This window comes from Eublepharis macularius, chromosome 2, assembly GCF_028583425.1.
Source record: "Eublepharis macularius isolate TG4126 chromosome 2, MPM_Emac_v1.0, whole genome shotgun sequence".
Lineage (NCBI taxonomy): Eukaryota > Metazoa > Chordata > Lepidosauria > Squamata > Eublepharidae > Eublepharis > Eublepharis macularius.
Genome location: NC_072791.1, coordinates 174,122,214 through 174,138,273, shown reverse-complemented (window position 1 = coordinate 174,138,273; position 16,060 = coordinate 174,122,214). Strand labels below are relative to the sequence as shown.

Genomic DNA, 16,060 nt, shown 5'->3' with positions numbered 1-16,060 from the left:
GATTTACATCTCAAGCCACTGATGCAGCACCAGCTTCTTCATAAAGTGAATATGATTCCTTTTCTTGGGGCTATACTAATTAACAAACAATGGTCTGTATTATAGCTTGTTGTGGATTATTTTTGCTCACACATAAATTCTAGAAGAAAATATAGTTGAAAGTTTCGGACTGTTGGGAAGCCAAACTGCACAATATAGTGTGTTTTGGGGTATATAAAACCCTGTACTTATGGCAACTACGTAGGGTTTTCAAGGCAACCGACAAAGGCAACAGGCAAAGAGGGGTGGTTTGCCATTGCTTGCCTCTGCATGCCCTGGACTTCCTTGGTGGTCTTCCATCCAAGTGATAATCCTGGCCAACCCTCCTTAGCCTCTGAGATCTGACGAGATCAAGCTAGCCTGGTCTGACTCCATAGTAGAGCAAAGTAGCTTTTCTATATTATGTTATGTGATGAATTTTAATTTGGATACTTCTGCAGTTTGCTCTAAGTGAGAGGTGGAACTAACTTCTCTTGATATGATAAACCTTAGCAATTATCACATGAGAAAGTGTGAGGGAGGGAGAGAAAATGTTTCATGCCTTTAATCTTAAGACTGCTTATCTGCATTCTGTTCATAATCATAATACAGTCTAATGATGTTGCATTGGACTAATGGAACTACCCAAAACTTCTAGCAAAACAGCCCAGTGAGACTATCCTTGCTATGTTTCTAGGGTGGGCACAGTGGTAAAGAATGTTTCACACTATTCCATCTTTTTGGTCACATTGAACAAAAAGGAAGGATGGTTCTGCCCAGTTGGGGTGATGTAACTTTGTTATTATGGGAAACAAAAGGCACTAATAGGTAGCTCCAAGTGTGTAAGAAGAGAAGTGTGCCTACAGTATGGAGGTCAACTTGTCTCCATTTAAGGTTGTGATCCTGCTCAATTAGGCTATGTCTGTAATTTAACAAGTGTAAGCTTGCACACCGTAACTGCAGGCCATAGACCATAGCCAGAGTATGCAAAAGAAGAACTAAAGAACATCAGATTGATTTGGATTTATGGAGGCAGGATTTATGTTATGCTTGGGTTATACTGAATGCCTGTTTATTTCCATACTTCTATAATATCTGCTTGCCCTGATCTGGCTAGCCCAGGCAAACCCTATCTTGTCCAATCTTGGAAGCAAAGCAAGGCCAGCCTTGGTTAGTAATTGGATGAGAGATTTCCAACGAAGACCATGGTTGCAGAGGCAGGCAATGGCAAACCACCTCTGTTAGTCTCTTGTCTTGAAAATCCCAATAGGGGTCACCATAAGTCAGCTATGACTTTATGGCAGTTTCCACTACCATAACACCAATTCAATCTATACATTTGTAAATAGTTAATTTCAGAGACATCAAAACTCTGCAGTAGTTTCCCATTCACATAAAACTTTCTCTGCAAAGATTTTCTTAACAATGCTTAGTGAAGAACATGCAAGATCCAATATGTTAGAAAATAATCACTTCGTGTTGTACACGCATACAACTGTATGACTATCTTAGTACACATTCATTTTTGTGTTGTACCTGGGCACCAGAATTTTGACAAATCCATGATCCAAATCATTAGAAGCATCAATTTTCATTTTTAAAAATATTACAAAAATTCCATGCTATGGCACCCATTATAATTCCAGTGTCGGTTGAAGAAAAAAATAAGTAAAGCACAACTTCAGTAATCTCTATAAAGTTTACAAAGAAATTCTGTATATCTGAATTAAGTCCTGAAAATTGATCATGAATCTATTTATTTGTGTACGTTGAGGGGAATCTATTCTATTTGTGCAAATTGAGAGCAATATTGCCCAATTTCCCTTCCTTATTGCAGACTCTCACACTATGTAGCATTTTGTTCTTAAGAGTTCCCCAACCTCCAGCATTTGGGGAGTGGATAGCAGCAATAAGGGGACTTCTGTTCAGGGTTTATAAGGATCAAGCCATTATTTTCTTCATTTTGCAATTATAACTAGAAACAAAGCCCGTTGTGGGGAAAAATACAACGGGCTCTAGAAAGGGGAGAGCAGGCAGGCAGGCATTCCCTCCTCCTCCATCACTGATCCCACCCAGGTAAAGGCACTGGGCGAGCATTGGCAGCTGCTCCACTCCTGATCCCAGCTGGGTGAAGGGAGCAGGTATTGCCATCAACTCTGCTCCCACCTGGGTGAAGCGGGGTGGGCATTGCCACCTGCTCCGCTCTCAATACCAGCTGAGTTAAGGCAGAGAGTAGACATAGCCACCTGCTCTGCTTCTGATCCCAGCTGGGTGAAGGGGGTGGGCATTGCCACCTGCTCTGCTCCTAATACCAGCTCGGTTCCAGTGGCGGGGGCATTGCCACTTGCTCCACTCCTAATGTTAGTTGTGATAAGGAGGGGATAGGCATTGCCACCTGCTTCGGTCCCAATACCAGCTGGGTTAAGGTGTGGGTGGGCATTGCCACCTGCTCCGCTCCTAATACCAGTGCATTGCCACTTGCTCTGCTCCTTTGCACCAGTTATCGTAAGATAAGGTGGGGGTGAACATTGCCACCTGCTTCACTCCTAATACCACCTGGTTTAAGGCAGGGGCAGGCATTACCACCTGCTCCGCTCTTGATTCCAGCTCACTGAAGGGGGGCGGGCATTGCCACCTTCTCCACTCCTAATACCACTTGATTAAGGTGGGGATGGGCATTGCCACCTGTTACGCTCCTAATATTGGATGTGTTAAGGTGGGGGATGGGCATTGTCACCTGCTCCACTCCTAATACCAGCTGGGTTAAGGTGGGGGTGGGAATTGCCACCTGCTCCGCTCCTAATACCAGCTGGGTTAAGGTTGGGGTGGGCATTGCCACCTGCTCTGCTCCTAATACCAGCTGGGTTAAGGTTGGGGTGGGCATTGCTACCTGCTCTGCTCCTAGGTGGGAGGTGGGCATTGCCACCTGCTCTGCTCCTAATACCGGGTGAGTTAAGGCAGAGAGTGGGCATGTCTACCTACTCTGCTCTTGATCCCAGCTGCATGAAGGGGGGCGGGTATTGCCACCTGCTCTGCTCCTAATATCAGCTGGGTTAATGCAGGAGGAAGGCATTGCCACCTGCTCCACTCCTAATACCAGCTGGGTTAAGGCGGGGAGCAGGCATTGCCCCCTGCTCCACTCCTAATTCCAGCTGGGTTAAGGTGGTGGTGGACATTACCACCTGTTCCACTCCTAATACCAGCTGGGGGGTATTAGGAGTGGACATTGCCCCCTGCTCCGCTCCTAATAGCAGCTGGGTTAAGGTGGGGGGTGGGCATTGACACCTGCTCCGCACCTAATACCAACTGGGTTAAGGCGCATTAAGGGCATTGCCACCGGCTCCGCTCCTGTTCCCTTCCTGGGCTTCCCACCATGGCATGTTTTCTGCAGCGATATGGTGAGTTACCTGGGCTTTCTGCTGTGGCAGCGCCCTCTGGTAGTGCACCAGGGTATAAAGTGAGTTGTCTGAAACACGCTTACTCAATTATATAGTAAGATGACTTGATCTATAACAGTATATCCTTAAAAAGTTTTATAAAACATGCACAATACTGAAGAAATTCAAATATTCTTGTAATAACTTGGTCCTTCACATAGTTTATAAAGTACCTACCTTTAACAAGTTTTTATTGAAATTGCTAATCTGTAATAATAACAATAACATTCAATTTATATACTGCCCTTCAGGATGATTTAACACCAGCTCAGAGTGGTTTACAAAGTATGTTATCATTATCCCCACAACAACAATCACCCTGTGAAGTGAGTGGGGCTGAGAGAGCTCCTAGAAGCTGTGACTGACCTAAGGTCACCCAACTGGCTACAAGTGGAGGAGTGGGGAATCAAACCCGTTTCTCCAGATTAGAGTCCTGAGCTCTTAACCACTACACCAAACTGTCGTCCCCTTTCTTGATATAAATGGTGGCAATTGTATTTTTGCTGCCTTCAACTGTTTTTTTTTGCAGTTGTTGCTTTTTAGCCTTAAAAAAATTATGAGATTATTTCTGTCTTTTTTGTTCTAATTGCCATACAAGAACAAATCTAGGTCAGCTTTTAGGTTATATTTTAAAATGAATCATTCTACTGAGATGGTAGCAAGGTTTGATGTGGTTCTTCTGCTTGTTAAAAGTTGCTTTTTAAAGCTATCATAAATGAGCTTCAGGCGGTGGTTGTTATGGAGACCTGTAGGAAGTGGTTCAAACAAAAACCTAGAGGACAAATGTCACAACAGGACATTTTACGCAGCATTTTCTGAATTCACTATATTGTATTTCTTCCGTTTTTATTTTTTAAAATTTTTATAGTGAATCTGTCTGAGAGGCATTAATTTATGAAGGCAATTGGAAAACGAACCAGGAGTATTCTGGTCTATATGGTCTATTCTCTCCATAGATTATTTAGTTAATTAATCCCTTGTTAATTAATGTTACAGCTATAAGCTGTGTGCTTTTTACCCTGTGCAAGTTATTTAATCATTATGTTCTCTCGGCGGGCTGCTTCTTAAAAGCTGAAGAGCGTGCTTTTAGAATGTGCTTACTAATGGGAAAGAGAAATCAGCTAGTTAGCTTTGTTTGAGAGCATATTCATTTTACTTAAAGCCAGGGATGGGCAACTAGTGTACTGTGGTCCAGAAGCAGGGCCTCTAGTACGTGTTTGCAAAGCAACAACTCAGTTGTGTAATGCAGGAGAGAGTGCTTCCATGCACAGAAAGATGAACAAGTGCCAAACCTCACAATCACATCTGTCATGAATGTCATGAAATTAAAAGTGAAGGAGGAAGAGTGCCAGAACTGGTTTGAAAGCACATTCACAGTCCTCAAAACACACACACATTTTTCTGTGCTAGGGTCACCTCTGGGGGAAAAAACCTACAAATTCTCAGTGAGGTTCAGTTCACTAGGTACCAAAAGGTTAGCACCATGACATCATTTACAAACCAACATACCTCAATCTCTAGATCAGTTTTGCAACTCTTTATATGGTACGGTGAAAGTTGAGTATATGCACATTCATTACAAGAGGAGGTGCATTACAACTTGCTGGAAGATAAGTTGTAAGATAAGTTTTGAATCTGGATGAATCCCATGGAAATAGGATCTATCCTAACTTTACCCTATATGTAGTAAATTGTGATGGTAGAATTTATTTTAATGAGGGAAATAATTCAAGTATACTTATTAACAGGCATTGAGACCTGTACGACCATGAATGGAAAAGCTCACACAAAACAGGGTGTGTGTTTGATTTCTATGGACTGCCTTTAGTGGGTGTAGCCCTAGCATGCCAAATCTCTTATTATTCCAGAGGGTCCCTCAGCCTCAGTAGTGGTTTTTTGTAGAGAGGGGTTTTGCTGTGGGGCTGGTAAGACAGCAAAATTACTTCCATTCTCTCTCTTCATTTCCTGTAGTACATGATAACCAAATAATTATAACTCAATCATATAGGTAGGGAGACTAAATAATAAAACACAGCTTACTTCACAATGTTGCTCCAGTTGGATCCATCCTCCATAGCCATATCTCTATGAAAAAAAGTATAGAATGGTTAAATATCCTTGAAAACAACCGTTAACATCACCTGCAGTGTTTAATTAGCTGTCAGATTATAGCCATAAGGAGATTTGGGGTCTGTCATTTTATCTTGGTGTTACTTTGGAAATGCTTTTAACCATTATTGTAAGCCACCTTGAGCTACATGGAAAGGTAGGATGTAACAAGGAGAAGAAGAATACCATAAGGCTAATATAATGAAAATTGGCCCTAAAATATGAAATCTACTCTGTATATATCAAGGAAAGAGCTAATTATTTTCAGACATAACAATTGCCCAGGACAACGGCACATTTAGTTAGCATGTAGTTGACTTATGATATGAACTAAATAACATGTTTATGTAAAGTGTTCTGAGCCTCAGTCTATGAAGCAGTGTATGTGCTATAGACTATAGGATTGAGTTCAAGTCTCCCAACATTGATACAATGTCTGACCAGATATTGTTAGAAATATAGTAGTAGTCTGATGAATCTTAATAGTTTTATTAAACAAGATCCAACAGGACTATCTTCAAGTTCTTATTTGTATATTTGTATATTTGTTTTTTTAAAACAAATATCCGTTCTCTAAAGTTTGTGGCAATTGTTCAACATCTATATGCGCCCCCTTGCCCAGTTGGTGAGAAGTTTTGGACTTGTGTGTCATCAATATGCAGATGACACCCAGTTGTATCTGATGATGGACGGATGGTCCGGCTCAGCCCCAGATGTCCTGGAACATGCTTTTGCAGCCGTGACTGGTTGGTTGAAGCAGAGTCGACTGAAACTGAACCCGATAAAGACGGAGGTCCTGTACTTGAGCCCTGGGGGATTAGGTTTGGGACTCCGGCTCCCAGCCCTCGATGGGGCACCGTTAGTGCCAGTTCCGAGGGTTAAGAGCCTGGGGGTGATCTTGGATGCCTCCCTGAAAATGGAGACACAGATCACAGCGGTTGTCAGGTCCTCTTTTTTCCATCTGCGGCAGACCAGGCAATTTGTCCTTTACCTGTCAACCCGTAACTTAACTACAGTGATCCAAGCAACGGTCATCTCTAGGCTAGATTACTGTAACTTGCTTTACGCAGGGCTGCCATTGAGCCTGACCCGGAGATTACAGCTGGTACAAAATGCAGCGGCGCATGGTTACGAGAGTGCCAAATAAGGTGTATATAACACTGTTCTTACACGAGCTGCATTGGTTGCCAGTGGAGTACTGGATCAGATTCAAGGTTCTAGTATTGACCTATAAGGCCCTGTGTGGACTGGGACCAGCGTATCTATGGGACCTTCTCCCCCCATATATTCCCCAGAGGACACTCCGATCAGGAGACAAACAGCTGTTGGTGGTCCCTGGCCCCAAGGAGGCCCGCCTAGCCTCGACTAGAGCCAGGGCCTTTTTGGTTCTGGCTCCCACCAGGTGGAATGCTCTGTCTGCTGAAATCAGGGTCCAGCAGGACCTACTATCTTTTCACCGGGCCTGCAAGACAGAGTTGTTCCGCCAGGCATATGGCTGAGGCTGAGCCTCCACCAGCCTGGAAAAAGGGGTGTGTAAATCTTAACGTCCCTGTGAAGGCTATCCACCATCCTGTTTTAAATGTGTTGTTTTTAATGAACATGAATTTTTAATTGTATTTTTAATATGTTGTTATCCGCCCTGAGCCCACTCGCGGGGAGGGCGGAATACAAATTTGAAATTAATAAATAAAATAAATAAATACACTACACATCCATAAATCCAGCAGCAGCGGTAACACAGGACCTCACAATGTCTTGCTCCAGGGCTGGCCCTTGAAGAAGATGCTTCTGTTGCTTCACCAAAAGGGGAACATCTTAAGTGGCAGAATAGCGCAGGAGGGGTCAGAATTGCCTCCCACCTTGTTCTTTTGCCCCTTACTAAGACTGGCAGAATAGCCCTGTAGCTTTTAATGTTGGTGCTACCTTGCACCATTTTAGGAAATGCAGGAAAGGGCAGTTACCTGACTGAGGGTCAAAGAAGTATGCCAGGCTTAGACAGAGTAACATCCCAATCATATAGGAAATATGTGGGAGTCCAATTTGTTAAGAAAAAGTGGTGCAAAGGTGAGGTGTACAGAACCCGCTCTACCCATGGCACACCTGCTTACAGCTCCTCTCCCCCACACTCTTTTTCTGACAGATGAGCATTCTACTGGTAGCAGATCTTACCTCAGGAGAAAAATTGGAGTGAAATAAACTGCTGGGAGGTAAGTTGTTGGAGCCATAGGTTGCTGTATGCTTCCTCCGTGCACCCTTTTAAATCTCTTTTTTCTATATGATTTCTTCTATGTTTAAAAACAAGGAGCGGACACTGTCCACAGTTCAGCCCAGGGGCTGAGCGGTCCAGCTGTTTTGTACGTGTAGGATGCCATAATAGCCATTGGGGGACTACATCACATCTGCCTCAAAGGAAGTTGAATGGGACTGGGCTGGCTATATAATTTTTGTTGATTAATATTACTAAAGAAAGGTCTACTTCCCATATTATGTTAAGGTTTTCATTGGAAGTGAACTGCAGTTATGCAAACGCAAGCAAAATTAAGGTCTATGTGAAAAAATGCAAAAATGGTAACTTCTGCTGAGCTATAATTAGTTAATCATTAGCACGGAGATGTATTGATTCTGCCTTTCAGCCTCTATGATTCAGCAGCAGGGCTGAAGGTCACCGTCTTCTATTAATATTTAAAGAATAGAGCCAGCCTTCAAATACACAAGTGAAATGTCCATTAATTCTCCCGCAGAGATCTAAAACTTCTCCAACAAAGGGGAAATCACTAAAAGATGAGATGAGTTTTACTTCTTATATCAGATTTCATTATATATCAAAAATGGTATTCTGACTTTATTTATTAAAAATTTACAATGAAATTAATTTTAAAAGAGGCATTTTTAACATTTCAGCACAAATAATATGGCATCAGTCCTGTCTTTTCAATGTAATGTTAGCTTTCTGTTGACGTCAATCAGATTCTGCCTGGAAAAATGAGTTTATTATCTAGATCTCATATCAGCAGTGATGTGTTGATATTGATCTGTACCAGTTGAAGAAAAAAACTTCTTGTACATCCTTGTTACAAAATATTTATTTAATAATTATCTAATTATGCAATCGTTTCAGGTATAATGTTGATGCCATCTTTTCAGTTTTATTAAGGACTGGACAATCTTAACACAGAGCCCTTTTAAACACTTTCTTTAAAAAAAAAGAACTTAAAACCTGACACTCTGATACCTGCAAAATAAATGAATCGCTATGTAAGTGTTCATGAGGAGCACTCTCCTCCTCACAATAAGGGCACAGAACTCTTTGGGGTTGTACTAGTCAAGAACAAGAAGAGACCCAAAGTTCTACCCATTGCACAGTGTAAATGTTTATAATGGCACAGACAAGATGGGACAGAGAAGGTGATTGCATGATGCTGAATTCTGATTATGATGTTATTGTAAGGCCAGCTTCTGGTAGAAAAGGGTAGGAGGGATTTCTGCATTAGCAGCCTAAATGGCATTCAATAAACATGATTAGCTCTAGCCCATACATAAATGTAGATTCTTATTGGGATAGCAATGCATTTTTTTTTATTCATGACCTTTTGGCATCTTTAAAATAATTCAACATCGTTGCTACCCACCACTGAGCAATTTTTAAAATCCGTATTCATGTTAATGATTCAGTCAATGCAATGAGCAACAGTGTTATTTTTTTCTCAGAGAAAGGTGGAAGCGCAAATCATTCATGACCCTCAAACTTCCTATGATGGAATTATGATCCATGAGACTATTTAAAAAACATGTTAGCATTGCAGTCCTGCACTCTAGAATAGATTCTGGAGTAGTTTCAGTCACTTCTGAAGGATTTCTCCTGGAGTAAATCATGTGAGAAATAAAGCAGCTCGGTGTATTTGGTGTGTTGACAGCTTTTGCATATAAATTACCAAATGTGCCTCAGCTGTTCACTCAATGTCCCCTTCTCCATCCCAGGCATTAGCAAAAAATCCAGTAAATCGTGCTCTTTTGGTGGTGGTGGGGAATTGCTCCAGACCTTCCAGGTGGAGGGGACCAATCAGTATGATGTTTCAGTGTTTCAAATTCAGTCTTGTTCCTTCCACAGCAGCTGACCTAGTCAGTACAAATACAACTGAAAGACCAGTAGTAATGTTAGAACTGTGCATTTTCCCTATGCCTTGGGCCATTGACTTGAGCGGAGGGACCTATTCTTGTGTTCTTCTCTGGCGCAAATGTAATTGACATAGCTTCTATTCACCTTTTTTTGCTGTATTATGTATGTTTTTGTATGTTGATTCGTTGTTCTTGTTTTTGTTTGCTTTATTAGTATATGTGTAATTGTAGTTTTTAAGGTTTTTAATTATATAAAACTTTTAATAAAAAAAGAAAAGAAATTTATTTTTGCTCCCTCACAGGACAAGCCAGTCCAATATATTGACTAATTGTCTTTCTTTAAGAAGGGGCAAAGGATGAGACTGTGTGTTAAAGGTCCATGTTGCTTTTTAGGGTATTTCTGATATTATTGTACAATTAAAACAAGAGCCCAGGGACACCATAGACAAGCAACATTTATTTCAACACAAACTTCATCAGATACATGGAATGCACATCCACAGGAGATATATAGTAAAGTGAACAGAAAGGTAGGAGTGTGGAGAAGCCAGTTAAAAACAATAACCAGTCCAAGAGAATTAAGCCCATTCAGAGTGGGGGAGTACCACTTCCATCCTAACCATAGATGGGAAGGGTAGGATAAACATAAAATCAGATCTAATCAAGGTAGATACAGTGCAAAGACATGATAAGCAGAACTAATGAATGTCTGTAAACAGCGCCGAGCTATTAACTGTTAATAGCTATTAGCTCTTAGTGACTGAGAAAACGCAAGTAATTATTGGGGGGAGTGGAATCGTGTGGAATCTATGGATGAGTCCTAATTCAGCACCCCCTTTGAAGTTCTTTTGTAAGAGAACAATAACCTCTAGATCTGCAACAACATGTTCTGGAAGATTAAAACGTTCCCTCGCTGGTTTCTGAATATTGCAATTTGTAATGCCAGATTTGTGTCCATTGATTCTTTTGTGTAGGGACTGTCCGTTACGGTATTAGGAGCTAGAAAAAAATATTAAAGACTGTATTTCCTTTCAGTTATAAGGTAGGAACCCAAGATCTGCAAGCTCTGCTCTGTTAATGAAGCTGATCTTTCTATGTCTCCTTCTGGCTTTTGCCATCGGAAGCTGCTCTTGAGGATGAGGTAGACTGTCAGGAATGGCTCTGGGTACTTAGAATATGAAATCTGTGGCAACTGTGGACTGCCCATTATGCTCAAAGACCATTTGGCTCCAAAGCAATGAATGGGGAGCTTTAATTAATTCATATCTGTTATTTCACATTTACTCAGAAATACACCTGTCATGATGCTTATATCATATGTAAATGTTTTATATTGAATCTAGTCAATCAGCTAAAACCCGCGTATCCAATAAAATTAACTGTGAGACAATTGAAACCGATGAAACAAACGAGTTATAATAACTTCAGTTCCCCTGCTTTCCAAGGGATTTACCCTGCAATCCTAAACAGAGTTATGGGCTTCTAAATCCATTCAAGTCAATAGGCTTAGAAGGGTGTAGCTCTGCTTAGCACTGCACATTGCAGCTAACTCTAACTAGACCAAGGTCAAAATGATTGAATGGGTTAATACAAGTTTGAATGATGAGTAAGTAGACTCATGATGAATACATTCCTTTGAAGTGAATGAGGATTGCACAGTTTGTATTCATGTGACCATGACAGTTTAAAGTATATACATACAGCAAGCCAAAAGAACGAAATAAATTTCTTACAGAGCTTTATTTATATAATCAGTTATGTCAAAGCAAAAACCCAACTTGTTCTTCCAAATGTGTGTTATTGTATTTTTTATAAAGATGCAAATGATGAAAATACATTGGGTCCCCAATTATGTGAAAGGCCATAACACGAGTATTTCTCAGCTTGCTAACATTAACATAACCTAATGCAAACAGCATTCACAGATCCTGAAATGTTTATCTAATGTTATGAATATCTCGGAATGGTCCTAGAGAGAAAAATGGCATTTGTTCATTGACTAATTGATATAGAATGGGACTAATAGAGTGTCTTAATTCATGTTAAGTAAGCAGTGAATTGCAACTTTCAAAGGTATAAAGAGCAGAAAGATTACTGGATCCCCCACCCTCCTTTCCTGTTAATTTTCCTAGTGCAACTGAAAACGTGGTATTTATTTTTACTGATTGTAAGCTTAAAGTACAAAATTTCTGCATCCAACCTACTAGTTCCACTAAAACAACTAGCAGAATACCTTTGTTTAACAAAATAGTCTGGTGTAACTAATTTCATATGAAATGATTTGTTCAAAGTCCCCTTTAGAACTCAAATAGTATTATGGACTCAGAACCATTCTGAAATGGACAACTTTCCTATTTGGAATTCAGTCTCGAGAGAGAAAAATATCCAATGCAGAAGGGAGTTTTCAAAACCTAGAACTACCAAGATTAAGGTCTGTTGAAAACATGTATAGAAAACAAAAATTATACTGCCTTTATACCTAATAACCAAAGCTCTTGTTACCTGTTTTAGATCAGGCCATTTCTTAGGCAGAATGTGACTATGAATATCAATTTTCATCTCTGTAGGTCCACTTGATGTTTAGTTTCAATAAAATCTCCTCTGACTTGAATCTTGATTTGTGCCTATGTACTATCTGTCCTTGGAGTGGCAGCTAAGCTTTCCATTAACTTAAGTTGCTGTTCAAGTCCTCCCACTATCCTATCAGGATGTTCATTTACAGTAACCAATTAGAAATCCAGGATTTCCAAGGAGTTGTCTTACGTAAAGCTAAATAGTTTACAATCTAAAGTTTTCTTTAAAAGCCGCTGAACATAATAATTTAAGTATAAATTCTTTAATTTTTTGAGAGGCTTTGCCAGAAAGTTGATCTGTTAGAAGTTTTCTACTCTAAGTATGTGATAATTTGTCTACAGTTTGATTAACAAAATCCCCTTAGTTTGGGTTTAATTTCTTAAAAGCTTGAGAAGCCTTTCTAGCCTTTCTACTCCTGATTAGATGGGCACGAACAGCCCACCTACCCTTTCAGGTTCCAGGGCTGCTGTCAGGCTCTGGAGCCAAGTGATTATTTATTATTGGTACATTTCCTGCTGCCTGCTCAGGTAGGGTTTCTGGGAGTGGTGTGGTAGGGATCTTGATGGCTGGAGGAGATCCCTACCACACCACTCCCAGAAACCTTACCTGAGCGGGCAGCAAGAAACGTACCAGTAATAAATAATAGCTTGGCCCAGAGCCTGGCAGCAGCCCTGGAACTTGAAGAGGTAGATCCCTATCCCACCACACACAAAGAAAATTCAAGCTCCAATGTACTCTCCCTGTCTCTCTCTCAAAATGCCAACAGCAACTGTCTCTCCCTCACTGCCTGCAAAACCAGAGCTGGGAGCCCCCCTCCCCCCTTCCCTTTGCTTCCTTGTAACAAATTTGGAGCTCCACACTTGAAAGGAAGACCTGTCTATCAAGCTAAATTGGGCTTAGATTGGGGTTTCCAGGGCAACAGCAGTTCAGACAGAGTTCAGGCAGTCCCTGCCTCCGGTTGCCAAGGGAATTGATTGCAGGTGCCAGACTGTCTGGCTTGATGAACAGCAACGAACAGCAACGAACGAGACTTGCAGACCACCTTTGTTTAGAACGGGGCCTCACGAACAGCTTGTTTGCGAACAGCTGATTGGGCTGTTGGTGGCTTTTTTAAGTTCATATTGCTGTTTGTGCCCACCTCTAATTATGGCTAAAGATTAGCACAATAAACTTTCACAGACTAGACACTATTTAGTAGTTATGCTAAGACAATTAACACCTGTAACAGGTGGAGATAACTGTATTGTTCTTGATTAGATTTGAATTTTGCATAATTATGCTTCACTTTGTATTTCTTGCATTTAATTGCATCTTGACACTTGACCATCCTGTTTGTTTGTTTCCGTACCTCCTACATAAAATGACAGCATGGGGAGGATCCATTCAATGCACCTGAAGAAGCGGGCTCCATGAAAGCTTAGGTGGAATAAAATAGAAAAGAGTCCAGTAGCACCTTTAAGGCTAACCAACTTTACTGTAGCATAAGCTTTTGAGAATCACAGTTCTCTTCGTCAGATGCATCTGATGAAGAGAACTGTGATTTTTGAAAGCTTATGTTACAGTAAAGTTGGTTAGTCTTAAAGATGCTACTGGACTCTTTTCTATTTTGCTACTACTGACTAACATGGCTAACTCCTCTGGATAGGTGGAATAAAATTTTGGTAGTGTTTAAGATGCCACAAGAATCCAGATTTTTTAAAAAAAATAAATTAGTGTACAAGCTTTTGGGGTATCCAGAATTCTTCATCAGGCTGTAGGTTAAAAACAAAATGATAATATGATGTTCCTGATTTCAAGCTAACTTTTATTCGGCTTCAAGAGTAGTAAAGAGTGATAAAAGCAGGAAAACGATTAAAATCTACCAGAAATTCTTCAATAGTGTTGGCTTAAGCTTCTCAGTGAGATGCAGAATGCTATTAGGAGAGACACAAAAGGATCTATTGATGAGGAAGCTGCTCTGTAAATGCTGTTGCTATGCAGAAAGAGCCAAGGAACAGGATATTACTCTACCAGCAGCCAAGCCTGAGGCTAAGAAAGGCAGCTTCTCTGTGATGATGCTTCCAGCCACGTAAGGACAATTTACAGCAAAGAATAATCACATTTAGTTTAGTGCCTTGTGAAAAAAAATTATGATTGACTGAAAACAGCTCCAGATGAGAGGTGATTGATTTGTTTATGAAACTGGCTTTACTAAATCAATGGCTCCAGTAGGACCCTAAACACTTATTTGTCACTTAATCTGGGAATTAATGAAACAGCCACTGATTTCAGTGGAGCAGGGCTTCTTTCCTAATAATCTTTCAATTTTATGAGTTGTTACGCAGTCCCACAGACAGACCAAGAACAACACTTTTCACAAGGGCTTTTGTTCTGGGAAAAGAGGTGGTGGAACTCGCTGGTACCACAGCGGCAGGGAAAGGGGCATTTAAACTCCAGCTCTTCAGTTGCCTGGTGGGGACTTCTCCACGAGGCACCTGAAGCGAGCTGGCCTGGGTTTAAATGCCTCTTGCTGTGCCGCTGTGCAGCAGTAGGGAAAGGGGCATTTAAACTCCAGATTTTCAGCTGTCTGGCGGAGACTACAACCACACCCACATTTTCTGGGAACCAAGATTTCTGCCTAAAATTAGCATTTCTGCCTAACATGCCAAACATAAGATTTCTCTTCAGCAGTGCTAAACTTGATGTTTCCACACCTAAGAAAAAATACACAACAATAATAAATAAGTAATAAAATATGCAACATTCTGAAAATGGAATAATTAATTTTGACAATTAAATATAGCATACCAAATAAACCATTTTAATTAATTATTAAAAATGATAATGTCATAACTCATTGCCCACACTTGAGTATTATATTTTCTCCTCAAATCACCAAATCAATCGAAACAGATAATCCAGATAAATATCAGAATGAAGTATAGAAAATAGTGGTTTCTTAGTTATGTCAATACAGATACAATACCTGCAGAGAAATTAAGGACATAATATTGGTAATGTATCTGTGTGAATTCTCTGGCTAGGATCTCAGATCTTCAGTAAGAAGCCTTGAACTAAGGAGCCTTGTGACATTTTCCAGATAAGCATTTACCTATACTTCCATCAAGAATTAAACACAGAAAATTTGTCATTCTTTATTAATCTGTAGGGTTTGAAGTCATGGCAAAGGGTATTCAATTTTTGTAGCTAATGGATAATGCCATCTAGTGGCAAGACCCATAAGAAAACATGAGTTTTCCTTCATGCTGAGATTAAATCAGGGTGTTTCCAGATGACAATTCTTCCAATAGGGATGCCAACACACCTCAGATAACAGTCTTACCATCTGTAGAATGGGCTAGTAGATTCTAGCCCATTGAACAGGATGGGATTTGCTTTCATGGGATTGGGTTGCAACGGGGATCATTTGATCCTTTTTTGATCTAGAACGCTATAAGCACAGTAACACAGCAGCAGATGTGGTATCATCTGTACTAGATGTCACAGATTAAGGCATGAATAAAATTCATATTAACTCATATGCAATAAGGGAAATGTAAGAGAAAAATCTTTTAAAGATGTTCTGATGAAAGTTAACATGCATAGAGGAAACAGAATTGTGGCAGCAAACTCTCCAGTTTATGAGTGTTCACTGCAATGTATGTGCAGTGTCTACATGTGAACAAGTATATGCATGTATGGTTGGCTCAGTTCGATTGGGAACCCTTTTTTAGGACTTTCTTTGTACCAAGCATGCTAAATATGAGTACTCTTGTACATGTGCAGACTGTCTATAGATATTCCAGAGAATTTGTGTTTTTTTACAA

General features: G+C 40.4%; 1 protein-coding gene across 1 annotated transcript in view; it reads right to left on the bottom strand.

Moving 5' to 3' along the window:
- Window positions 1–12,310, bottom strand: part of ACMSD (aminocarboxymuconate semialdehyde decarboxylase) — a 46,872-nt gene extending 34,562 nt beyond the window's left edge. The window contains exons 1-2 of the mRNA XM_054972536.1: window positions 12,183–12,310; window positions 5,496–5,540 (exon numbers count right to left, since the gene is read on the bottom strand). Coding sequence (XP_054828511.1) covers window positions 5,496–5,540; window positions 12,183–12,239 — 102 coding nt within the window. The 5' untranslated portion in view covers window positions 12,240–12,310. The remainder of the gene's footprint in view (window positions 1–5,495; window positions 5,541–12,182) is intronic.
- Between the last annotated feature and the right edge of the window lie 3,750 nt (window positions 12,311–16,060).